General features: G+C 41.6%; 1 protein-coding gene across 10 annotated transcripts in view; it reads left to right on the top strand.

Moving 5' to 3' along the window:
* ST3GAL3 (ST3 beta-galactoside alpha-2,3-sialyltransferase 3) overlaps positions 1-27,653 on the top strand; it is a 186,752-nt gene that overhangs the window by 91,053 nt on the left and 68,046 nt on the right. For all 10 annotated transcript variants that reach the window (XM_017743508.1, XM_017743506.1, XM_017743507.1 and 7 more), the window contains one exon: positions 24,115-24,209. In XM_017743508.1, coding sequence (XP_017598997.1) covers positions 24,115-24,209 — 95 coding nt within the window. The remainder of the gene's footprint in view (positions 1-24,114; positions 24,210-27,653) is intronic.

Genomic DNA, 27,653 nt, shown 5'->3' with positions numbered 1-27,653 from the left:
CTGTGAGATTTGTGTTGCCTTTGCCTTATCTGTCCAAATGAATGACAGATGTTTTTGCATGGGCTGGTCCACGGTTTTATGCTGCACAGCACAATAGGACCTCAGCTTTCATCCTCAGCTCTGCAGTGATTAACATGGTGAGTAACATTCTAGAGGCTACTGGGTTGTTCTGCTGGTAAAAGATTGTTCTGCCCTTTCTGTGCTGAGTGTTTCTGCCTGCTTTTGCAGTTTTGCACACTGTGCTCTTTGGGTAGACCTGGGGGTTATGAGCCACTCCCTTATCTAACCTTTTCCTTCCGTGGTAAAATCTTTTTATCCTCTAGACCACCATGTCTCCTGGTATGCTGTGATACTACAGTGTGATACTACAAGTATGAAAACACTTGTCAGCTCATTCTGCTGAGCCACTGTTCATGATTTCTGTAACTGTCTGCCTCTGAACCTGTAGGAACTGTTTGGCAGCTGGATGATAATGATCGTACTTTAACATTTGATGTGATGCCATGTTTTTTGTATTTGGAATGTACATTGGAAACAGCAGAAATGAGTTTGGCTGGAACTTCAGTGCAATCTTGCAGGCAGTAAATAACAAAGACTTTAACAGGAAAAGAGAATCCAAACACTTTGTGTTCTGGGTTAGCTTGTATGAATCAGCAAGTCTGTGTTGCTAAATAACAAGATCGGATTGCTAAATGTAACCCAAATAGTATAGCCATGTAGAGACATAACCATGGGATTCTGCTCCAAAACTGGTCTACAAAAAACCAGCAAGCTGCCTCCTCTTCACATAGCTGAACCCTGAGCTGGGACTTTCTCTTTTTAGTATTATTACAGTAATATGCTGCTTTCTCCTCTTGTTTACACTTGTGTCACTCCTTTTAGTCTCTTGTAAAACTGCTATTAAGTTCATCCTTCTCATTTGTCATACTTTCAGTGACAAGATCTGCCTCCTTTCACTAACTCCCTCTTTTCCACTCTATTAAATTCAGGCTTATTGGCCTCTGCAGGACTGTGTGGACAGTTACTGCCAACCACTTAACTGTTAACAGAGTTAACTGTAAAACCTTTTTGTCTTTCCAAGGAGATCTGGGAACATTCTGACAGCTCACACAAGCTGTTTGCAAGCCGATAGTGGATTTAATTGCAAAGATAAATTATTAGATGATACTTTCCTGTAAAATGTTCAGAATTATTTAATCCTTGTATCCAGGTACCTGAGACTAGGGAGAAAAACAAGATGAGGCAGAAGAGAGCTCATCTGACTGAAAGAAAAAGAAACTAGATTTGAATTGCATATTCTTTGTCTGCCAGATGTTGCCACAAAGTACCCTATGAGTTTGAACCTGGTAAGTTTGAACAGTGTATTATGTAATACATACACTAAGCATGAAATGGTGGGCACAAACCTGCCTTTGAAAGGAGGAGAAGCTCATCTGTGGCTCTTGTGCCAGAGCTCATAAGCCTCATGGGTAGCTTTATTCTCTCTGACATGGCTCTCCTGCTTTGGGGACCAGGCTCCTACCTTGGTGTGGCTGTGCATGGCAGGTTGTCTCACAGCACAACTCTGTGTTACATAATGTGGATGTGCTGTGAGGTCTCTGACTATGAGGTAGGTTGGAGTATCCATTGGTTTTTATGTTGCATTTCTCAGTTGTGTTCATTAATCAGAGGGAGGTGGAGTCTAATGTATTGTGAGCATCGTGAAGGACAAGTCTGGGCATTGCAGAGGAGTAAAACCACGTTTTATTAATGAGTAACAGAAGTGCACAACAGTGATGGAAACCTTGTAAAGCAACCATGGTACTAATAGAATAGAGGCTATAAAAGTTGCAGTTCAGTCTCATGGGAAATTTGTAAATGTTGAATCCTTTGCTGCCTTTGCTATTTCTTCTTACAGTTTTCATTTCCAGATGCTCTGAATTACATTGATGAGGAGGGAAGAGAAGCCCTTACCTTTCTTGCTTTTCAATTTGCAGACAACTGACAAAACCTCTTGACCAGAGGGAAAGTGAAGAGATTTTGTTCTTGCTTGTGTCAGTTCAGTGTAGCGTTCTACTCCTTGAACTAAGCAGAAAAGACTAATAATGGGAGTTCTTGTAAGGTCTTGTAATTTAGCGCGTGGTATGTCAATGTTTTCTGCAGTGCTTGTACCATCTGAGTTTAAGTGATACAACTCTGAATTTACTGTCTTGGTTTGCCTTGGTGAGAAGGTAATAAAAAAGAAAAAAGCCCAGTAGTTATGTCTATGCTTTGGTATCTGGAAGAGTGAAGGGGAAGCTAGAATAATTCAATCACAAGTGTAAGAGCTCTGCCTGCTGGGACCTGTGCCATGGAAAAGTATAGATTTCATTTTTTCCTGAAGCGCACATCTCCTGCAAGTGCTGTAAATTGTACTTACAGGAGGAAGGAAGCCAGCTGAGGTACCAGAGCAATAGTCAGAGTGTGTGTCACACTCCTGCAAGCACTAGGAATTATGTAGGAAAATATGCATTAGCACAGCTCTGTGGAAGCAGTCAGTGTATTTCATAGCAGACATTTAATAGTCCATTAGTACTTTTGGTGACATTTCCACACCAAGGTGCTTATTAAAAGCACATCCATTGTCGATTATGCTTCAAAAAGGAGGCATTTGTGGGCATGGATCCCCCACTGCAGTGTAATATTAATGTTAGTTTTTAAAATTTATTTTAAAAGAAAGACAAGAATGTGCCCAATGAAGGTATAACTCAATAAATCTTTACTGTGTGCATGATGCTTTATACCGCTGTGGCATAAATGTGCTAAGAAAAAATGCATAGAAAATATTTTCACAAGCTGACTCTGGTTTCTTTTGTGATTGGTTTCAGATCCTTGACTTTAAACCAACATTTCCAAAGTTTAGTCTATATCCATGTTTTATGAACCTAGTCTCTTTTTTTTTAGCTATATATGCTACAGAGCTGTGAGAGCCAAATGCATGCAATACCTCTGAAATCTAGGCCAAAGTTTTATAGACTTATTTTATTTAAATTGCCTTAGAAAACTGAAGTCTGGGTAGCCTATTTTGAAAATGTTGACCTTGGTGACTGAAAGCTGCTAAAGCACAAAATTTCACACAGTGATGGAAAGGCGTTCTTCATACTGCCCATCCCTTCAAATGGTGTAATGGGGCAATGGTTATGAACAGTTATGATAAAACTTATCTCAAAATAATTTCTGAGTCACTCTTGGCATAGGATTATTCAAGAGAAAATAGTCCAAGTTATAGATGGTTTAGGAGTAAATTTACTTGGTGCCTACTTTGCAAGCAGGCAAAGGATTGAGTTCAGCTTTCTTCCTCCCTCGCTTAGATAAAGAAAGATAGTGAAGGAATCTAAAGCTAAGAAGTCTAAGATGCTTCCAGAAGGAGAAACAGGGCCCACTCTAGGATGGCTGCTGGGAAGCAGGAGGGACAAATCTCTGGAGGAAGGGCAGTTCTGTGCCCTGTGGATTACAGAAGTAGGAGTAGTGGGTTTGACAGTTTCTGCTAAATCACTGAATTGTGGTGTTTGTGTTGTCAGGAACCTTGGCCTCATCAGAAGGATTCTGTCTGGGATTGTTATAGTCCTAAGTGAGCTACCCACTCTTTGGATGTTCACAGACTCTTTCATGCCTAGGAGGCTCTGGCCTCTAAGTGCTTTTTGGACTCAGGCTTTGATAATACTTGTGGAGAATAAAACCTGCCATCTAGCTGCCAGCATAACCCAAGTGCTGGCTGCGCTTTCTGTTCTCCGGTCTCTTGCTTAACACATTTTGTCGGATCAGCTGGATTGATGCTGAAATTATGTAGAAAAGAATCCTCAGATCAGACAAACGGAAGTCCCTGTTGCTCCCATGGTGTGTTCATATTTCAGAAATGTTCTGCTTTGTGCTGGCCAAGATGGTTCATGTGTATAAATTATGAAAACAGATCACATGTCTGGGCACATAGTTTTCAAATTTCTGACCTCTCTGCTAATTGCTACATTTCATGAGGCTGTTGGGGAACTTTGACTAATAAAGAGATTGTTGAATTATTAGTTTGACTCAAGCAAAAAGGTGAAGCATCTTTCCTGTTTATGCTTATTTGTCGTATAAGTTTATATTAGTTGCATGGTTCTGTAGTTTGTCAGATGACTCTGCTGAAGAGTAACTTTAAAAAAAAAATAAATAAAATCAAAACATTAGGGAGAAATAATTGTCACTTTTACTATCTGTTTCCTTTACAACACAAGTTAACGATTTAAGCGATGGCGTAATGTGCGTGCTCGCTGGGCGTGCTGGGCTTTCTTGTTCTTTTAGTCTCTCTGCTCTGTTACTGTCCTTTCATCCTTGCCTGCAGCAGCACTGCGGGCTGTACCGTAGTCCTGAGTCTCCCAACACAGACAGTTGTGTCACACAGCTCTGGTGTTAACTTAATTATCAGTCCTACCACTCCACTTAAACTGTGAAGGTGTGGAATGGTGTTGGTGTTTGTATACATAGGAGAGCTTTGACTAAACAGCAAATGCCTTGGTTGATCAAATTATCCTTGTGTGTTTTATGCCAGGTAGATATGCCCATTAGCAATGGGATGACATTAAAGCTACAGATTTCCAGTTTTGTTGAATGTCAAATTTAAACTGTGATTTCCAGAGGATGAAATCCTCTATTTTTATACATTAATCCAGTTTTCATGAGCTCTTCGTGGCCAAGCATTAGGTCAATGGAATAGCTATGAGTAATAATCAAATTAAAGCCTATTTTTTTCATTTTGTAATCTTACCACTTGATTAGGCTGATTGAGGGGTTTTAGCAGACCCTTGTTTCTGAGATTTGACCTGGATAGGAATTGAGCTCTTGCAATGTTATTGTTCCATGCTTCATGCAGAGAAGGATCACAGCATCAGTGACTAGCTGGGGTAGGCAGGGACCTCTGGAGATGGTCTAGTCCAAACCCTCACTCAAAGCGGTGTCACCTGCAACAGGTTGCTCAGGACTATGCTTAGCTGTGTTTGAACAACCTCTCAGCACAACCTGTTCCCATGTTTGACCATCCTAGCAGTATTATTATTTCAAATGGAATTTCTTGTATTTCAGTTTTGTTCCCATTGCCCTGTGTGTTGTGCACCCCTGAGAAGAGTCTCTCTGCCTGCTTGACTGCCCCTGTCAGGTGTTTATGCACATTGATCAGAGCCCCCTGAGCCTTCACTTCTCAAGGCTGAACAATCCCATCTCTCTCAGCCTCCCCTCACGGCAGATGCTTCAATCCTTTAATCATCTTAGCTCGCTGGACTTGTTCCAATGTGTCTCTCTGTGGAGGGGAGCCCAGCAGTGCCCCAGCCCTGCAGCAGTACTGAGCCAGGGGAAGGGTCTCCTCATCCTGGGGGCTGTTGGCCACCTTTGCCGCAAGGGTGCAACACTGGCTCATGTTCAGCTTGCCCAGCAGGACCCTCATCTTTGCTTGTCATACAGCCTGTGCCCCATCTCAGTGATACCTTGAATAAAGGCTTCATTCATTTTCTGAGGTATCTTTCTTCCTTTGGTTTCTTTAATTACACCCTTGCTAATCATTTAAAAAGAACCCCATTGATCAAGAGGTAAACTACCACGGAAGCTGTCACTAAAACTGCTTGGAGGGTGAATTCTTCGTCATGCTTCTGCCCATAATAGCAAGTATTTTTTGTAAGTTAGAGGCATTTTGTTTTCATTTGTACAGACAGGAAGGAGTTGGAGGATAGAGTGTATCTGACTGAAGCTTTAGCGCTCCTCCCTGTTGCAATTTGTAAAGCTGCTCTCCTGTTTTTCAGATTTCAAGTGTCATATGCTTAGGAACTAACTTCAGAACAGTAAAATATCTCTGAGCAGTGTCTCTGGTCTCTCTCACACCACTAAACTAATCAGTGCTAAATCCCCCATCCTAGTTGTATACATCCAGGAATTTTAAAGAGGCTTAAGAACATAAAGATTGACCTGCTAACCAAAATGGGAAATCTCTCATTAGAATCAGACTTTCTGCTGCAGGAATGAAAAAAACAAATATATTACCTAAACTTGCCAAAACCTAGACTTGAAAAACCACAACACAATAAATGTGCTCTACCAGGAAAACTCTTTAAAAGGAGTGTTAAAAATAAACCTCTAAATATCTAGGTGACCATGGTATGACACAGACCATCACAACTCCTGCAATTCACTGTGATGCAGTGTGAACCTGTTTGAAGTTTTGCTGTATATGCAGTGGCTCAAATCTCACAACGCAGTGCCCATTTTTTCTTTGCTATGACCTGTTGCATCACTTATGACAACTTACTGTGCTTTCCATATAATACCTTATATCTGCTTTTCCCCTCCATTTCACAGGTGGTTTGTTCTCCCTGTCTTGTTTTTACTTGCTTCACTGCTAAGCTTCAAGGACTGCTCTCAGATTGGTTCCAAGCAGACTGTGGAGGTGTGACTCTGAAATATGGTTTTAAAAAGTAAACTCTCTAGTCCAAGTCACCAGAGAGCTTGTCCCATTGTCTGTGCAATCCTGTGTTTATGACTTTCTTGTTATGTCTTCTTGGTGATGTTTTCTGAGCTGCTGTGATGTGACTTTACAGGACGGGGTGGAACAAGTGTGAAAAATTAAAACTGGTGGTCTTTTAGGTTACTTCAGTCAACAGCCTTTACCACCATCAAGCTGGCTCTTCTCAAAATGTGTTTTTTCAGTGCACTCCTTCACAGGTCCTTCAGAAGCTCTTTCACACCAGTTCTGTACAGTGTCCTGTAGGCGGCAGCCCATAGTGCTCAGGCACTGGTCCTGTGGTCTTCCTCTTGCTCCTTGCTGAGAAGAGGTAGTGGTAGAGAAGACCTGTGTGTCTGCAAACCCACTTCAGATATGCTTTCTGATCTACTCCAAAATAAAATCATAGCGTGTCTGTCTAGGAAGGACAGATTTTGGATGGACAAAAATGTGATGCATTTAGTTTGCAGAGGAAATACCATAGGTATATGCCATTTACTGAATGTCAGAAAAGTGGTAAATTGCATTAAATATTAAACCTTCTTGGCTTTCAATTAAATGGAAATAGATCATGTTTCAAACTGGTCTAATGTTATAGACTTTACTGACACAGAATCTGAAAGAGAGATGTAACATCATAAATGAATACAAGTAACAAAACTGCTATAGCTACAGTAAATTAAAAAAAAAAAGTGAGAATGTGAATTCTTGCTCTTTAACATATTGATTTTGAAGCTGATTGAGGTTGGGAAGAAACTGTGTCTCTGGTGAGTTTATTCCACTATGGCTTAGCACAAATTTATTTTACATTTGTGGGAAGTATGTTGCTGGTTTCTGTTTTAGGTGGGATTGCTTATCTGATTCGGTGTAGCCTTGATGTTTGAAGAAATGCATGTCCTACTGTCATCTAATTGAGTAAAAACATGTGCACATCTTATTCATAGCCTTTTTCCAAACCTACCAGCTAATCTAATCTCAGTTAATTGAGTGATTTCAGTGTCTACCAGAGGTAATTTGTCAACACTTCCCACACAAGACTGGGTTTTAAGTCATTATTGCTGGATCAAAGCATACATATTCCTGTACTTCCTGCAGGTCCATGGGGACAACACGTGAATGTCCGAGTCAAAGTTTGCAGAAAGTGGGAGAGTGTCTCTATGGTCACCTACTGTTGTGCTGTCAGATTGAGATTCTGAAATTGCTCAGTTGTCCAGGGTTGTAGTAGCACTTCTCTTCTTCCTGTGCCTGACTTGTTCACATGCCAGTTCTTTGACAGCTGTAGGACATTGCTACAGAGGCAGTTTTCCTGTGTCTGAGCTTCATTCCCACGCTAGCTAAAGCTGAAGAGGAGTAGTGTGGCTCTTTGTCATTTGTGTCTGGACAGGCCTCATCTCCTTATAAAATATGTCTTTTTGAAAGCTGGTGTTTGACTCCTAGTGTGCAGCTGCTGAAGAACATTGTCCAGCTCAAAAGAGCAGGAGAAGATTTCTTGACACAGTTGGTAGCTACCATAATTGCTGTTTCTTGTTCAGTGCAGTCTGTGGATGTAGTGACTCATGTTTTTCACCAGCTGGAAGCCCAGACCATTTCTTAAGCGTGCCTTGGTTTCTGCTCATGTGCCCTGTTTCCAGAAAGCAGCTAGGGCTTACTGTATGTGCATGGCCCTTCAGTCCTACACAGATCACAGAGCCATACAGTGGTTTGGGTTGGAAGGGACCTTAAAGATCAGCTAGTTCCACTCCCCCCTGCCATGGGCAGGGACATCTTCCACTAGAGCAGGTTGATCCAAGCCCCGTCCAGCCTACTCTTGAGCACTCCAGCCCTTTATCATCTTCGTGGCCCTCCTCTAGACTCATTCCAGCAGGTCCATGTCCTTCCCTGGCATTTGTAATGGTCCTGTCAGGAACTACAGTGTGCAGAGAGAGCTTTTTAGTCATAGGCCACAAATCTGAAACTTCCCAGCCATCTTAACAGCTGTGAAACATCTTAGGGAAGGCTGTCCTCTGTGTACACAGGAGGAGGCTGGACTCCTTACAAGATGTGAGAGGCAATACCACCTGCAGAACTTCCCAATTTAAATGTTGCTGAGTGGTCTGCCAGGCCAAAAAGGAGAAGGTGCTCACCTGGCGTAGGAGCAAGTGGCTTGAGGTAGACATCAGAGGAGCCAGTTGGAAGCTTTAGGAGATACGGTATGAGAACACATAAGGAACATCATAAATTGATAAAAAGGCTTCTGTTGTACAGAGGTGGAGTGTACTTCCCAGATGAGAGCTGCGTGAAACAAAATTTCTTCAAAGCTTGGTAATGTCAAATCCCAAAGGCAGAATAAGGGAAGACCTTGAGGGAAAAGAGAGATTGAGAGGTAGGGGACAATGTGATTGCTGAGGCAGCTGGAAGGAGATATGATCTTTCGTGGGAGGTCTTCTGGTTGAGCTGCACTGAACTTTCCTTTGGCTTTTACTGCAGGGAAAAAAGGTAGAAGGGCAAAATCATTGATACAGTCTTTCTGCATAATGTGTTTCTACTTACATGCATCAGAACAAAAAAGATTCAGTTCTTTGTGTATCAGGTCATATACCTGGGCAATTCCTTGCTAGAGCTTGTGACAGCTGCAAATTGTCTGTACAAATTCCAGAGGAGTCTGGACAAACATTTGGAGGAGGGATCCATTGCTGGGAGGGAAAGGGGGGTTGCTGATTAGACAAACCACATCTAGCTCAGGAAATCCACTCAGCCGAAAATGTTTGAAAGCTGTGTGAATGCTAGGGAGGAAATATTTTATCTCTTTGCCCTGTTCTTGTTTTACCTTGGACATCCATTTATTGCCATTTTTGGAAGAGAGATTTTGAACTCTGATCTGCCCCAGCACAGTCTCACTCGCATCCTAAGGTGGGATTTTCCTTACTGCTGGGCAATCAAGCTGATGAATTCTTAAAAAAATAATCCCAAGCTAAAAATCAAACAACACTTTTTTTTTCCCCCCTCTCTCAGAGACAACCAGTTCTGGTGCAGGAGCTGTAATTACCAGGAGAGCACCACTCTGATCCCTGTGCCCGTCCTGGGGTTGGTGTTGGTGGCTGTTGCTTGCACAGCTCAGTGCCTTGAGGTCACTGCCCTCAGTCCAGGCTCTTCATGTGCATTTCAAGAAGCACCCACAACAGTTTTCAGTGGGTGATAACAGTGAGCAGAGCAGGCAAAGTTTGTTGAGATTTGTGCTTTGCGCACATTCAACATGTTCTTGGTATCAAAAAGAAGTAAGTAGTGATGGTATGAAAGCTCCCTCCAACTGTTACAGATTCTCCAAAGCTGTGCTGGCCCCAGGCAGGTTTGGAAGCAATTTGTTGATACTCCTGCATATCAGCCTATTCTTATTTCTACTAGAGCTGCTCTTGTATTTTTGTTCCTAATACCTGTTTTCAGGGAGATGCTAATCCCTCTAACCATTTTTCAAAGTTTAGCTGATAAAAATTGACGGGAGTGAAGCTGTTTTGCTGCCTCTAAAGTTTGGTATCAGCAGAGGGGCTGTCGCTTTGACTCACTCCATGACTGGCCAAGATATTAAAATGAAAACCATTGCTGCAGTGCATGTATCAAGTTGCCATGGTGGGAAAACATGCACTGGGAATACTCAGAAATAATTGCTACAAGACAAGTATGGTAACATGAGTAACCTGATTTGTTGAGAAGACTGGTTACTACACAGTTGCTGTTGAATTCAGCAAAGTGCTGATTGTCTCTGAAAATCTTTTCTTTAGTCACTTGTAGTCTGTGGTTTAGACAGTGATATTTGCACACCATTGATGTGAGAATCTGCAGGTTTTATTGTTGGGTTGCTTGTGACTGTCACAGCCAAGTGCACTTAGCCTGCAGCTCAAGGAAAGCAAAATGTCCAGTGGAAAGGTGCAATTTAGGAGGGCTGAGCATAAGCATTACAGAGGCAGAGAGAGTAATGTGGGATGATCCTGTACTGTTTTCTCACTCCACAGCTGTCTGTCTGAACACTTGCCCTAAGAGCACCCATAAATACTTGTGGGAAGTTCTCCTTTTGGCCAACAGCATTGCTATTTTGCTGGCTAATGCAGATCTGCTGTTTCTCTTGTCATTGAGATCAGCAGATACTTGGCTAATGTAGTCCTTCAACTTTTCTGTTTAGACAAGGAAATTTAAGAATATCCTGAATTAGATGGGGTTGTGGGCTTTAATTTTTTTTAAACTACTCTAAGTTAATGTGGGGAAATTGTTTTTAGAAAAATAACTATTTGGGAAAAATTTTGAAGGGCAATCACAACATTTTATAGGATTTTCTTACAGCTTTGGAAAAAAAAAGAGTTACTTTATTATTGCTTGCATTTATTTATTTATTTAGTGGCTTGAACCATAGTTTTCTTGTTATTTGTTCTCTCGTACCTCTGTAAGTTCAAAAAAGTGACTAAGTATTTGTTGATTTATTGGAGGGTAGAGGTACTTAAGACAAAAAGATATTAGAAATAGCTGGTGATTAAGATTACTCGTCATTTGTATTATGGTCTTTGTTTTCTTTTGCCAGTGCATTTCAAAGCTTTCACTTTACAGGCTGAGAGCTTTCATGCCTTTTTTCAGTTTTTCTTAGCAAAGTGATTGTTTTCTTAAAAGTAAGATTAAATGAGAACGAAATGACTGCAATTTGTCATTTTAATGGAGAGATTTCTTGCCCTGTCACACCAAGTGTGTCTGCTTCCAAAATGTCTGTACTGAAAAGTTTAATACTTTTAAGAAGTGGAAAAAAAACACAGAACACCTTCTCTATGACAGATGTAAATTGAAAGCAATTGTTTGTGGAGTGCCATCTAAGTAGTTAGACAAACATAAGTGGGCAAACAAAGGAATGAGAAAAAAACCAAAACAGGATGATGTTGAGAAAATACAGTGAATAGACTGAATTCCAGGCCGAGGCAGAGACAAGCTGGTGGAGGCTCTAGTGCACAAGTTCTGTGAGGAGCTGCTGAGGGAGCTGGGGGTGTTTAGCCTGGAGAAAAGAAGACTCAGAGGGAACCTCATCACTCTCTACAGGATGAGAGACTGAAAGGATGTTCCAGTGCGGTGGGTGTTCCTCTCCTAAGTAGCAGGCAAGAGGATAAGAGGAAATGGCCTCAAGTTGTGGCAGGGGAGGTTTAGATTTGATACCTGAAAATATTTCTCCACCAAAATCAAGCAGTGGAACAGGCTTCCCAGGGAGGTAGTAGCATCACCATCCCTGGGAGCTTGCTAAAAGACATTTAGATATGGCACTTGGGGACATGGTTTAGTGGTGGCCTTGGGGGGGCTGGGTTAATGGTTGGGCTCGATCTTAGAGGGCTTTTCCAACCTGAATGATTCTGTGATTGTTTTGTGTCTCCCTGATGGTTTCATGGAGATGCTGGGTTGCTCTCTGTACTTTGTTCCACCCACGGTCTAAGGGTATGGAAAACTCCCGGGTGTGGCAGGGTTTCTGTGTCAGCTGACAGCACTGCATGCTGGAGCTGCTTCATGTTGGTTTGCCTGAGGGGGTCACTGGGAGAGTATCAATTGTAGGAGTGAACTTATTGATGCTTTCTACAAAGGCTGAATGCAGTTGACGCAATTGAACGTTGCTGCCGAGACAAAAGTAGTGGATCAGCAATGTTCATTGCTCTTTGTGATGTTCAGGAGCAAATACAAATGTCTATGATGAATATGCCTGCAGCATTTCTTTGGTTTGGAATTGGAATCACGCAGACTGCACTTTGTCCATGTGCTATAGCTCCCTTTGATAACAGCCAAAGATGTGTAATTTTAACTTCAGCCGTTATGTCTTGTTTTCTTTCCCACAGCTGTAGGAGAAGTGCTTTCTTTATCAAGGATACTGAAAGGGAAGGCATACTTGTGAGAGGTTTTTATCCCCTCATCTTCACCATAACCATTTCCTTTAGTAGCTAATAATATTCAGTATTTATTTCAGTGACTTACATAAATCTCAAATGCATAAACCAGCAGCATCCTTTTTTCTGCAGCTTTTTCTTGTGGGAACTTGTTGAAATGAACTATCTCATTGAAAAACTCCATTCCTGGAATGAGGAGGACTGTTGTACCATTCTTCAAGTGGAGCAATGAGAACTGGGAGGGTGTCTCTGCTTTGATTAGTGTGAGTCAGGGAGGATATCAGTTCCTCCAGGAGATTTATAGCATTTTAGGGGGCAGGCTTTTAAGAGCATACCTTGTGCTTCAGGTATCCATCAAGCTTCTTGGCAGAGTCCTTTGAAGTTACTGCTGTGGGTGCTGTTGTTGCTGCATGGTCTCTTGCCAGATGTGTGATGAATTTGGACGTGGGGACACAGCAGAGGAGAGGACCCTGGTTGGACGAGGCCAGTGAGTGTGCTGGCTGGAAGGACAGGCCTTATTTTTCACACCTGTTTTGCAGGTGGGACAGGAGAGGTTCACATGGTTTGTGGTTCTTTCCTTCATCAGAATAGTCAAGTCTCACCTCCAGTCTCTTCCTCCCTGCCTAATCTCTAACTCAAGCCAGACACTTTCTGTGTGGGATGATGAGGAAAGGGTGTAGCTGTCTGTGCTGGCACTGTTTGCAGCTTTCTCCACAGCACCCACTTGCTCTATGAGTCAGTAAATACTTTTCGTTTTGTCAGGTGGCCTCTTGCTTGGAAACTCTTCAGTGTCCAGTCTTTGTGCCTTATCTCTGGAAACAGTACCTAGAAAGTGGTTTTACAAGCTCAGTGTCCTACCCTTGCTTTGTTAAAATACTTTATTATTTTCAAAACTGTGGGACCAAAGGGGAGAGGTGTATATTAAATAGTGTTGATATTATCTGGAAGATTTTAATGCATGTTGCTTTACAGATCACCACTCTTAGGCAAAGGGCTGGAATTAATAAGGTGACAGAGAAGCCAGAAAATTACATTAAACTGGGCATGAGGTCTGTGTCAACCCTATCAAACATTATCTTCAATTACAGAAGTATCTTCTGGCACCTAGGAGGAAAGGTCCCTCTGAAAATACTCTTTCCACTTGGGATTTTGGCTTTTTTTTTTTTTTTTGTTCAGGCTTTCAGTGAAATCCTTGGAGGTTTTTGCATCTGGTTAAAGGAAGAAAAAAACCTCTGTCTGAATCTTAAATAATAACAACTGGCTGCCCCCACTTTGTCCTGCACCACAATGTGAAGTCTATTGTGCAGCAGAGAAACAGAAACACATCTGGAATTTTTCCCATTGGGATTGATATGGATCTCGTTAATAGCAGCTTTGTGATCTATCTGTAACTTTTTCAGTAAGTGAAATTATTCTGATAGTAATGGTATTTTTTTTGTGTACATTGTACAAATGCTCCTTGAGTGGCTGTACCTAGGAGGCGGCACTTAAAGCTACATTATCCTGTTTCACCTAATAGAAGGAAAAAAGCTTATTCTCTGGTTGGATGAATGATGCTGCTTTGACTTCTTGGCAGGCTTGAAAATCACACAACTGTTCCTTGAACAACGTCCTAGAAGAAGGATCATGGCAAATGAAATTGTTTAGGCCTTAGGAATTTGTGCAATGGAGAACATTTCCACTCTCACTGTTCTTTAAGTTAGGATGTCCATCTGCTGAATAGTGCAAGTCATGGTGTAGATTTATGTTGGGGTGACTTTATGATGTGTATCCCATGTCGCTGCCCTATGCCCAGAAATTAATTTTTGTACCTTTCTATGCCTTTAAACTGAGCCTGAGAGGGGGAAGGAAAAACTGAACAAAACTTTTTCAAAGCAGCTTGCAGCTTGTTCAAGGTCACACAGAGACAGAGACTTTTTTTCAGCTGTAGCAGGAGAGCGAGAGGGAAGGGAAGCACATGGTTTGCTTTTCTTTCCAGCCAGTTTTCGGCAGTTTTTTTTCTCAGCTCCTTTTCCTCCAGAGAGTTGAACATTTTTTTTTCCTGGGACTCTGTTTTTTCCTTTTCTCTCTGCTGGACTGTTTCAACATCAGAATACATTGGGAGGACTTTCCACCAAGGCCTTGGCCCTGAAGGTGGGCCCACCACCCCATCCCAGCTCCAAGGAGGGGGAGAGAGAGATCTACAGAAGGACTCTGAAATTTTCCCAGGTTTCTCTCAGCAGAGTGGGAGGTTTTATTATTTAGCATCATTATCCCTTTTCCTGTGTGTTTGTTAAATAAATAGTTTTTATCTCTTTCACTTTCCTTCGAGGAAAATTTATTTTTCCTGAACCTGGTGGGGGAGGGGTGGTTATAGCCTGCCTTCCCTCAGAGGATATACTTCTAGATTTGGCCAAACCGGAACAAGATTCCAACCACAATTGTCCAATTTCAAAGTGTTTGGGAAGAACTGTGCTTGCCCAGCATCTCCCATGCTTGCCCATCACCTCCTATGCTTTTAGTCCCTTCTTGTTTCCACCACAAATTTTGTTCTTGTTTCTAGTTCATATCTTCCTGTTTTCTCAAATAAGCTGCAGCATTGATTTGATACAGTCATTGCTATGGCAGTTTTTCACATTAAATCCACATTGTGATAACTTAAAAAAAAAAAAAATCTTTTGAAAATAACTGACAAAAAATTGTAAGAAACATTACAGTGGACTATCTGTATAATTGTCTTTGAGCATCAGTTTGTGGTGTGCAAAGAAGATTCCCTTCTTGTATTTGTTTCTTTGCATTTAATTATCTGCCAGTCTTGTGTGCTGTAGGCAGCTATCGGAGCAATAGCTTCTATAGACTCTTTTTTTTCCCTCACTTTTACTGTTTTCCTCTCATTTCCTGTTTGTGTCTGTAGGCTTGTCCCTTGCCTGCATTTTCATTGGGGAAAGCTTCTGTGGATCACCTTAAAGTCACTGTAGGGAGTTGCACTGATGGGAGTTGCAACCTGCAAATAGTCAGTAATAATGAGTCAGGACAGAAAATGCAAGCAGTTGAAAAATAATGGTTTCTTTTTATTCTTTCTCATTTCTGAGCATTTATTAGTTATTGAGGTCTCATTTCCAACTATAAGTCTAGAAAAATATTTTTTTATTTGCTGTGAGACTTTTTTAACGTGAAGGCTGAGATTCTCCCAGGAGTGTGATATGAGGAACTGTGTCCTGTAGAACTTTTCAGAATATTGCCCTACATGTAAGAAAACCAGAAGAGCTCACAAGACTTCTGTTAATGCCATAATGTGTATTTCATAACAGTTAATGTTTTCCATATCGTGTTGATAGGAATTTTCTGTCTAGGTTCTAAAATGGCATTGGTCATTCCAGAAGTGTATGAGCCTTGAAAAAATTAAGACTCTTTTCACTCAGATCAACCCATCTTTTTCAGTTACAATGCTTGAAACATTGACATTTCTTCTACCAGCATCCTCACTTCAGTAAGACTTATGCAGGGAACTTTTGCCCCAAGCGGATTTTTGACCTGGAGAAGAGCAACAGGCCAGAAGGGAAGGAACATCAGGCATTCAGAAACTGCATGAATTATGAAGTCAAGTCCTCTTTCTATGCAGACATCAAATCATACAACCCCTTTCATAAAATGACCAAGCTTCACATCAAGTAATTTGTTTTGTGCTTTCCTGTCTTCATTAGCTTCCTGAACAAGGCTGTTCTGGATTTTTCTAAACATTGGTGACCTTATTTTTTGTCTTTAGCTGGTTGTATCAGGATCAAGTTGTACTCATTTTGTGTTTCCCTTCTGTGCCACATCCCCTATGCTGTACATCAACAGAGAAGTCACATCTGTTCTGTGCTTGGCTGTGCTAAGCAACATGTGCATTTTTGGCTTAGCTGATAGTGGAAGGCTCTTTTTATCACTGTCCTGTTCCCTACATATATACCAGTTTCTTCACAACTTGGAGTGTTCCAGGATCCTTCTGCAGTGATATAATTACTTGTACGAAGGCCACTCCAAATTTTACTGTTCACTCCAATGATTTGAAATCCGATAATTGGTCTGATACAGTAGGATGACCTCAAGATAGGCATATACATTAAATAATGTGGTAGGAGAAAATGAGATTGGAGACTCTTGAAGCAGTGAAGTGCAATTTGTTGTGCTCCATCATAAGGCTACTGGCAGCCTTATGGCCAGTAGTGGCAAGAATGAGCACTGGGTGGCAATGACAGGGATTAACTTCTCTCTGCAAGAAGGATAAAGAGAACATTAAGTTGGCTTTATAAAAGTAATGTTCAGTCACTGCGTTTAACAGACTGGTTAATTAGTATGATGAAAGACAACAGGTCCATGTTGGGAACTGTGCCCATAATCTGCAGTCTTCTTGAACGTGTTAGATCTTCACCAGAAAACAAGAGATACCCCAGATACCCTGCCTTTTGGGAGTGCAGTGTCACAGAGCAGCAGTTACCCTACATGACTACCCTCCAATTTGTGCTCATTAGAAAGCACAATCCTCTTCCTGATTCAGTGGAATATTAACAGGAACATAATTGTTCTAAAGTTTGGCCAACTGGCAGAGTTGCTGGCTGGCATTTTCCATGGGAGCTAACTCTTCCTTCTTGTTTTTTATTTGTACAGAAGGCTTTGGAAACTCAGGCAGTAATTGCAGTCTGCTTTTGCTCACCTTCATCATGTTTCCAAATACCACATAATCTCATCTATTTGGCTCAGTGCTCCCTCAGAGTTCTTGAACCCCTCACCTGGCTTTTTGTAGGAAAAATGAGCTGTAATTCAATCTTGCATCATTGACAATAACACACGAGAAACAAGCTATGACATTGAAATGATGTTAGAAGACTGGTTTTTAAACTAACAGAACCCTGCGTTGTTGAGAAGTTAGCTTTTCACCCTGGCATAATTGTGTTTTGGTATTAGGGAGTTCTGTGAACAATGACAAATTTTGCGTGTTGTCTTATAAGCTGCTCCATGAGGCAGGTCAGGACAAAGTTTCTGCCTGGTCTGAATTTTATAGCTTTTTTTTTCTCCAAGAGGAAGCCAACCTTTAAACCAAGCTTCTTGTTATTTTTTGTGTCTGCATGTTTTTGTGTGTTTTTTGTCTGAAATGTTTGGAGAATCAGTAGGAAAGTGTGAGGGTTTCATCAGAGCAGGCAAATGGATTTCTTTCTGTCTTTAATATTTAGTTTATCTCAAAACTTTTCCAGTCCCCATGACTAATTGCATTATATAGGTAAGCTGCTCGGGACACTTTGTTGGACTTCATGCACGTCAGAACACAGTCAGTGAGCAGGAGGGACTGAGCTGATATTAAATTATTCTTTGATTTTGTGCCTTGCTAGTGCCGTAAGCCCAAGACATTAATGACTGCAGAAAGGTTAAACTTTACGTGTCTTCCTGTTTATCACAAAGGTGCAGGGTACAAACAGAAAGCACTCTTGGCCGGCAGCAGGCTGCAAAATCCATGTGCTGCTTATCTACCGTGATGTTTGTACTGAAATTTGATTACCGTATATGAAGAGAAATACTTGAGAAGTGCAAGGAGTCTGAAGGGCAGCTCTTGATTCCCAGCGACAGCAGACTGTAGCTTGGCTACTTCGTCACCTCCTAGCAATGTTAGCCCAGTATGAAAGTGCTTTTAGATGAAATAGACCTGTGCAGAACTTTAAAAGATCATCTATTTGATTTTCCCTCTTAAAAGTAGGCACAGCTATGGCTAACTGGTATTTAATAGATACAAACTTGTTAAAAATAATACAATCAAATCAGAAACTGGTGTAGTTGATGTGAGTTCTGTAACCCATGTCCAACAGTAGATTTCAATGCGTAATAATCCCAAGCATAAGAAACACTTTTTTAATGATGAAGTTTTCTTTGCTGCCTTTTAGGACTGGTGTTACTACTTCTCTTTACCAGGGATGTAGAGATTCTGTCTTTCTCTTTTGCAGCAGCCTTGTAATATTTAATGGCTTATCATGTCCTCTTCCAGTTTTTTCTAGACTAAAGAAAGTAATTTTTTTATTCTAGCTTTCCTCAGACATCATGTTTTCTAGACCTTAGATCTTTTTCAGAGCTTTCCTATGGCCTTTTTTTCAGTTTGTTCATGTTTTTTGCCTGAGGCCCAGAATTGGACATGGTTCTTGAGTCGATGCTTTCTGATCTTGAATGAAGTAGAGTATTTAACAGGTTTTACAGCTGTGATAGTTACATTTTTCATTCATGATAGGATGTTTATCTTTTCTACAAGAGTGTAACAATGTTTTGTGTATGAACCACAGTGCAGAGGATGGAGACCTTTTAAGATACATCTTGGAGCAGCTGGTCCAGCTCTAAATAGAGCAGTGAGCAGGCAGTGGGAAAATGTCTGCACTGATGAGTTTAAACAACCTACTAGGTGATGGAGAGCAGAGGGCAAGAAGGCTGAAGATGTTCCAGAGTGCCTCAAAGGTACAGAGCAGTTATTCCCAGGAAGGAGGCAGGGATAACTGGAATAACTGCTACATGGTTTGTGAGGTTTTGGTTCAGTTGATTTTACCTGCCCCTTCCTTTGCTTATGGATTAAAGCCTGTTCAAAGTCATCTTTTTGGAGTTGCTGTGACATTTACTCCAGAGCACTGTTGTACTGCTGCATAATTCAGTGGCCTCTGTATGGGGAGTGGCCAAGTAGCTGAGGCCTTTGCAGCCTGAAAGGTACAACTGCAGATCCACTCAAGGGTCTGTAGGCACAAAGAGCATGGGAGACGGTGGGTGGGGATCTATGGCTCACTCTCTTGCAAAAGAATTAGGTGGTCCCAAATGGCACTGGTAGGGTGCTCTGACCAACCCTTCTTCAGTGCTAAGTTGTCTTTACCATGTTATTTTATTTTAGAATTCTGCAGTTTGTTAAGGTCAACTTAATTTTTGGCCTGATCTCTGCTGTTAAAGCTATTCTTCTTGCAGCCATCTTTTTTTTGGGGGGTGCGTTTGCTGATATAGGAAAAGTAGTATGCTGGTTGTAGGATGGGGTTAATCCTTATTAATGCAGTTTCTTAAATTTTTCAGCTGCTTGAGGAATCTTTGAGCTGCTTGGATTTTTGACAGAGGATTAATGTCAATAAGAAATGTGAAATCGGGACCTCACAAACCTCCTCATTCCTATGCTATCACACCATGCTGCTCCCCAGGGAAGGGAGGCAAGGGAGACAGCATACATCTAGGTCTCAGTAGGGAAAAAGGAAAAGGTTAGTTTAGATTTTCTCTCTGTATTTCCATAAATGCCTGTGTCAGGGCTAATGACTCAGCGCTCAAAGGCTTCAGTTTGTATTTAATTAATAACATTGGTAGATTTTGTGCCTTCTGTCTAACCATGGATGCTTTTGATCATCAGCAAACAGAAGATAGAAGTCATGCCAGAACAAATAAGTCATTTATTTATGTGGTTTAAAAAAAGATAAAAAAGCTGTTCCTGCCCCTTTACAAATGCAGTGTGCAGGTTCTGCACAGCATTAGGTTCTAGCACTGTTTGGGCTTTTTTCTTCCAGCTTTCAGTTTTCCAGCACTCCTGATTCTCCTTAATTAAAAAGAATGAACAGAAGCGCAGGTCAGCTTAAAGGAGGATGTTTAAAAAAAGGGAATACCTGAAATATAAGCTCAGAGTGGAGCTTAGTGGCTGCCAGTCTGCCTTTCCTTAGTGTCGTGGTTTCTCAGGAATGTGGTGCTGTCTTCTCCTTTACTCGTTCAGGAACTTGACCTTTCCTTCGTCCCTCCTTGTTAAAGCCAAAGACACATCAATCAGTTTATTTATTTTACTTTCTCTCAGATGTAGATTATTCTCTTTTACACATTTATCTATTAATTGCCTGGAAAGCAGGAGATAAGGAGTAGGGAGCAGATTCTAGTCAAGATTCAGTGTGTGATTTTGTCCCATAGCTACCTTGCATAGGGACTGCAAGATGCTTTGGGAAGTCAGTGCTGCTTATGCTGAATACCTCAGTGCTCATCAAAGAGGAGTAGCTGTGAAGCGATCTCAGTATCAGGGACAAAATGGAATGGCCAGAAAACTTGGCTGGGGAGCTTCTGGCAGGCTAGTTCAGCCTTCAGAAATGTTTTGGGGTCACAACTCTTCTTGTCAGGGAGGAAAAAACTGGAAATGTAATGTTTCATCACATAAGCCAGAGTTCTGTAGGCACAAATATATATCACATTTTTGTGTGATTATAGATTCCTGTTTAAGAACTGTTTCTGGCAGAACTCTCTCTTCCTTTCGCTGTGCATGGTGACAAATTGTTAGAGATTTTATTAATGTCTTTGTGTGAGGAATTCAAACTTGAGAAGTGGGAGAGATTTGTTTTGTACCTCACAATTATCATATCAAGCATTTAGTCCATTTAGATGTCATTTGTGTTTTAGCAGGGTATGCCATTCAAACTAGAGATTGTACATGCTTGGCATTTCCCTATCAAATTACACAGGTCATAAGTGCGTGCCACAAGCAGCCAAATTCCTCATCTTTTCAGGCTATCACATGCAATGAGATTGTATTATGTCTGTTCTGGAATTTGGGGGGCATAGAGGGGAAAATTTAAATCTGAAAAATCTGAACTGTCCCTTTCTGCACCATTTTCCAAAGGAGCACAAGCCTGTTTTGGGTCTGGAGTGGTGGTTGCCACTGAAGCCAACCTGCCTTTCAGCAGCTGTGACAGGCAAAATGCAGCATCCCATACTGAGCTGCTCAGTACGTGCAGGGTTTTAACATCATTCGGAAACGTTTGCTTTTTCTGTTTGACAAACTCCCATGCATTCCTTGGAATGTATTTTAGGTGCTCTGCAGAGAGCATTCCCATGGCCTGGTTGAGGCAAATCCCGATGTTTCCTGAAGGGTCCTGGAATACGCCAGATGCAGTTCAGAGCTGAGACAGAACAGCCATGCTCCTGGAGAGTCTGGCAGACAGCATTTTCCTGTCACTGCTGGACATCAGTTCTGGCTTGCTCTGATTTATTGAGGTGGCAAAGCGCATGAGCTTACAGCATTCATAATTTCTTAATATTTCCAAAACAGAATTACTTTCAAGATTTATGGGAGCAAAATATCCTCTAACTTGTTCCCTTTTTTCCCATATGGATATAATATTTCCTAAAACTGTTCCTCCTTCTTCAATGAAGCAAAAGTATGAATTAAAAGTCCATTTCCCTCACCCTGTATACAGGAGTATTAAATATTACCAAATAATACTAACTAGTCTAAGGCTATTGTGTTCTTTGCTAGAAAAATCCCTAATTTAAATTTACTTGTAGCAAATACAATAAAAAGGTCAATGGCCATTTCACCCTTCCTTTGGCATCATGTTGGTGCCCTGGTTGCTGCATGCAGAAGGGATAGCATAGAGCATTAGATCAGTCATGCCTTCAGCTTCAGCTGATTTGGGGAACTCCCCTGGGATCCAGAGAGTCCTAGGAGGATCTGACTTCCCTCCTGGTTTAACCAGGCGCCTTGTAAAGGGGAATCTGCATTAGGGAGAGGCACTCCTTACTCCACATCAGACTACTGTAAATTGTCTTTTCCAGGTGTATCACTTGCAAACAGGCCAGTTACTTGCATGTATGAATAACACCAGCTTCTGAGTTAGGCCTGACCTTATGGCCTGTATGTTCTTTCTCATGCAGTGCTTTAGAACAGGTGAACTGAGCTGGCAGAGGTTTTTATTTACAATGTACTTCTTGAATCCTCTTGTTTCTCGAGAAGAGAATAAAACCTGCTCATATAAGCATTTTCTGAAGCATCCAGGTTTTTCCTGGAGACTGCATGTCACAGCAGCAACGAGAGTAGCTTGCTTACCTTATAGAGCAGCCCCAAGGTGCTGGTGAGCCCCAGGCAACGCTGTCATCCCTCACTGCAGCTGCTGCATGGGGAGAACGGGACCACTCCGTGGGATGTGGCTTCTGCTGAGAGTTCAAGGGGTGGCTGTAAGGGAAGGGCTATGAACATCTATGCTGTAGCCCTGCAGTTTATAAAAGCTCTTGCATTGCATGACAGTCCTGCAAAGATTCCTGTTGTTGTTGGAAGGAGGTGGAGATAAGTCCCCGGAGACCCCCCCAGGGAAACATAATAATTATATTTTGGTGCACCAAGATGTGTGAGAAAACATTGAACTAATTTGTCAGGTTATTGAAGTTTTTAGGATATTTTCAGAGTAAATATGTTACAATTAATACTGTATTGTTCTTTATTTGTTTTTAAATAAGCCAGTGGGGTTTTTTTACTTAAGAGCTTCAGAAGCTCTTATATATCTAACATATCTCCCCCACCTTTTCCCAGATAAAATTATATATGTGCTTTGTATTCTCAGCTCTGGAAAAACATTCCTTTCCTTCTAGATCAGCTGTGTCATCTGTGCATCTTGCTTTTATGGTTATAGATGATCTTATTAAAGATTGCATGAGTGGATGTGAAGCAGTATGCATGGGTGAATTTGAGTCTTCTTGTTTTGTTAAATTCTCTTGGTCTCTTTCCCATTTCCAGAGATTCCTGCAACCTGTGATTTACCTTGCATCTATGATAGGACTTCACTTTGATCGGTTTATAATTTAGATTTCATTCCATCCTTCCCTCACTGTGCTGCTACTTGAAATTGTTACTCTGTACCTGGCTGTGGCATAGTGTAGATGAGTTTATCTTAAATCAGGTAGTCAAGTCCAAAGGTTATCTGATTGCTGTAAGAGTTGCACACTGAGTACAGAAACAGCCTGAAGGAAGAGCTAAACCCCTGGGTTACATCTGTCTTGCTCCTATGTGTAGGTTGGCCAAGCTGGATTTATTTCAGGAGCATGTACCTTGTTCTGTAGTGGAGGTGTTCTCTCTGATTCTGAACACATAGTACATTCCTTTTCATGGTGGGATGGATTTTGATCCAGAACACCCCTGCTACTGTTTTGATATGATTGAATGAACAGATTTCTAATAGTATTAGTATACTTTCTAGTGTATATATATACTCAGAAGTAGTCCCATATGGAAGTTAATATTTCTACATTTGCTAATTGTTTCCTTTTCTCTGGCCACTGTAGTAATTGTTTCTAGAAGAGACAAATTTTTTCTAGCTGCTGTGTTTGTGTGTTCAGGGTATAATTAGGATAATGTATTTCCATAATGACATGGTTAAGAAGGACTAGGTCTCTCATTTGTAAGGGATTCTGGATGGACCATAGCTGTTTGACTTGGCAGGAACCTCTCTTGAATCATTTATATGTTAATGAATGCACTAAAGAAGGCACTGAATTTCCATTTCCATTCTCTGTAAACTATGAGCTGCTTCATGATCTCCTGAACTGTTTTCTTTCTTGCCTGTGTGGTGATAGCTGCTGTGTATGTGCACATGAGTTAGGCCAAAGCAGGCTCCTCACACACTCACACAGACAGCACATAAACTGGCTTGGGCTCACAAAGCAGGAAGTGAAACTGCCTAAACCCTGCCTGCAATTTACAACTTATTGTAGCTAAATTAATAGCCAAACAGTAGTGGGGCAGTTCTAAATTGTTGAGTGGAAGTGATTGCTAGGTTCACGACTTGAGTGATTTGAGTGTCCTTGTGGCACAAATTCTGACAGGTTTGTTTCACTGCAGTCATCTTTGGGTAAAAGAAAAATCTTCTACATTACTCTCTTGCAAGTGGCAGTGTATAATCAGCACTTAGGTTTGGATTCTCTCAACGTTCTTGCAGAAGTTTATCCTTCCCAGTTCAGGAGTTAACCTCTTTCTTGTTTTGGTTTTCTCAGGTTCTCGAAGCCGGCACCAATGTTCTTGGATGATTCCTTCAGGAAATGGGCACGTATCAGGGACTTTGTACCCCCCTTTGGAATTAAAGGACAAGGTATGAGAAAACTGCAGCTGTTGGAGAAGAAGGTGGTTCTGCAGATGCTTGCCCCATTTTCTTTTCTGTTTTGAAAACTCAGGTGGTCCTTTGGGCTCAGTTTATTTCCCCTGTTTGAGAGAATTATTGTATCCAGTTCTCAGAAATGCGGAAGGGTGTTTACAGCTGGACCGTGGACCTCAGAGGCTGGCCATAGGGAAGACGCTTTAGTACATGAGGAGAGTCAGTGCAACAATGGCAGTTTAGACCAACGACCACATTCTAGAAGAAGCATTTTGACATTGGCTGCCAGAGGATCTTGTAGCAGCTTTGGTGACAGCAGCAGAGAGTTCAAACTGCTTTGAAGTACCTTTAAGTCAGTAATTCTCTAAAGAACAGGAAAGATGCCTTGGGCTCGACTGCTGATACCAATCTTCATTTTCTTCTCATAGAAGTTGGGCTACTTATTGACTCATATGACAAATAAGAAAAGTACGTTCAGATGCTTTGATGATGATTTGTAATATGCGCTGTCCCCAGCTGGGCAGCAGGGGCTGTGTCTCAGGCGTGCTGTGGGAAAGCAGGAGTGGTGGTTGGTGGATGAGATGGGAGCCAGTAGCCCACCCAGCAGATGATTTATTTTGGGGTGACAAGCTCCTACCTATCCCACATTTGCTATCACACCCTCTCTGTCTGAGTGGTGGTGGAGCAGAAGGCTCGTGCTCACTGTAGTGATTTGCTGCAGACTTTCTGAGTTCCTGTGTATTTAAGAAGTTTTTGTGGTATTGAATCAACTTTCAAGATTCTTTTTTCCACTGACAAACTCAAGATTACATGTAGTCCTGTAGGAATTGAAATACCTGGTGGAGAAAGAACTGGTGCCACAGAAGGCTTGGCTCTGTGTCTCTCCCTGGAAACAGGTGTGGTAGTTGTCAGAACAATCTCTGATCAAATCAAAGGCTCTACTGACAAATTGCTTTTGGCTTGCATCAGTTCCCTTCTTTGTTTTGTCCATTCCTTGTCCAGTCAGTCTTTTGCAGCTCAATAGGAAGCTAATTACTGTCCTCTAAACCAGCCAGCAGAGTTTGCAGCAAAGAATTAACAGTGGCAGTGCAGGTGGGAGGCTACTGTGACCACAGGAGGGCTTGTCCCCTTCTAAACCAGCACACAAGGTGTACAAAACTCGGGCGAGGTGCCTGGCCAGCGTGGAGGTGGGATTTGCAGGTTACACACGATGTCAGCTAGTCCTAATAAAAATCATTCCGTTAAACTGAATCCAAATGGAGAAATTCACCAAGAGAGAATGACAGAACAGCTCTGGCAGCCTTCTCTCTGGGTTTGTTGCCAGCTTGTATCACCACTGCAATGTTATGTAAATCTGGTGTTTTATATTGGATTTCCTCAGTTAAAAAGAGAAATGAGAAATTGCCATTATTTAAATGGCTGTGAGCTGAAGCCATGGGACGGAAACCGTTGAATAGGTTATTTTTTTAACACCCTCCTGGGATTGAATTTTGTGCCAAGTTTCAGTCTGGAACAAGTTGTGTGTGTGGGAGGGTTGAATTATAAATCCGTGTAGCCCCGGATTTCTAATGGCCGTGCTGACAGGCTGTGAGTCCTAGCGATGCGAATGGCGCCCTTTCATGTTACACATCACTTGGAATTCTTGCATCAGTCTTTTCTGGCTGTCCCATGGGATGCATTTCGGCTCAGACGACTGATTAGATGATGGGATCAGCACCTCATTAGGGCTTTCAGTCAGGGCAATCTAATGGTATCCAAACAAATGATCCAGGCAGGCAGCATGGAGCTCAGTCACGTGCTGGTGCAAGATGAAGACTCTCAAAGCTGGGATGTGCATGGGAAAAGGAGTAGTCAGGGTGGCTGAGAAAGTGTAGAGAGATGTGGCTGTGTTGAAACAGACGGGGCAGGAGTTCTGCTCTGTGTGTTAGGCAGCCCCCTGACACCGTCAGCTGGGATTTCTGACGTGCATCCCACTGGGAAAGGTGGTTGGTGTTCATAGACACCAACTGCAGCTGAGATGGTAATGGGAAGACCTTGCTGAGAACAGTGGTGAATATCACCTGCTGTTTTTAAGTCACTGTGATCTATTCCAAGTGCAAAATGGCTTTTTGTTTATTTGGGTTTTTTTGATTTTATTGGGTTTGCTCTTTTTGTGTGTGTGAATAACAGTTATAGGATGAGCTCACTTTCAGTAATGCTGCATGTTCCAAGGAACTTCTAGAAACTAATCTGTGGTAGCTTGAAAGTGCTACAGTTATGAAATCAAGGGATTCTTAGCAGCTTGGAACCTAATCCACCATTTCTGCTTTCTCTTGTTAAAGTTTCTATGCTTACCTAAGTTTTGCTTTGCTTTGTCTCTGAAAAAAAGCTGAATGAAGTCCTTTTTTATCCATCTCTTCGTGTTTACTGGTCTAAGAAAGGACAGTTCCAAGATTGCAAGAATGAATCTTGCAATATTTAGGGGAAAGCAGTTTTTGAGGAGCATTGTCTACTGGGCTGCAGTAATTTGGAATAACACATCTCTATAAATTACATGTAAAAGAGTAGAAATGGCTCAGAAATTTTCAGGGCAAGACTACTGCTCTTTAAAGATTATCGTATCAAGGAGAAGGCAGTATGCTGATCATTTTGACACAGTCCATCAGAGATTTTCATCTTCTTCAATGAGAATCTGATTGTAAAGACAGTTCTCCTATCTCCAGATGCTTAGAAGTACTCAGTACAACATAGAAAGGTTAACAGTGCTTCTTTGTGAAAGAGTTCTCACTCCTTTACTCCAGTGGTTATTTTCTCATTTGGCCATTAGCCCGGGCAAGGAGGTTTTATGGACAGAGTGCTCCATTCTTGGCATTTGTGTGTAGAAGCCCTCAAGGTGAATATGGTCCTGAATATGAAAGTTTTTAGACTTTCCCCCAAATGCTGCTGGCTCTGAAATGGACTATCGCAGTAGGAATACTGCACATCCTGTGTTGGATGGGAAACTGCTGCTATTGTCAGTTAACAGCCTTAGTGATTACTTGCATGCTATGAAAGAGGCACAGAATAAGCAGGTGGCAACCCTGCTGCTTTATGAGCAGGGCTTTGTGAGATGAGGCGTGTGGTAGAAAGTCTTGTGCAAACTCTCTTTGAACGGTGGTTCTGAAGGTCCTCAACAAGGTATTAGAAATAGATTAAGAACTTAAAAAGAGCAGCTGTTTTACCTTTTTCTTAACCTGTCTTAAATGGGCAGCGTTTTAGTATATATTGATATATTGTAGTTGTTGACTCTGTTCACCAAAGATCTGGGCCAAGGATTGGTCCTAATTACTTGATCACAATGCCCAGCAACCTGGGACAAAAGCAGAGTTGAGAGCTGTCAAGAGTGTTGGAACTGATCCAGCAGGTTGAAGCTATTGTTGCATTCATCACAGATGTCTGTAGCCCTTGTGGAAATTCTGGCTT

This window comes from Corvus brachyrhynchos, unplaced genomic scaffold, assembly GCF_000691975.1.
Source record: "Corvus brachyrhynchos isolate BGI_N302 unplaced genomic scaffold, ASM69197v1 scaffold48, whole genome shotgun sequence".
Lineage (NCBI taxonomy): Eukaryota > Metazoa > Chordata > Aves > Passeriformes > Corvidae > Corvus > Corvus brachyrhynchos.
This window is presented reverse-complemented; position numbering and strand designations above follow the sequence as displayed.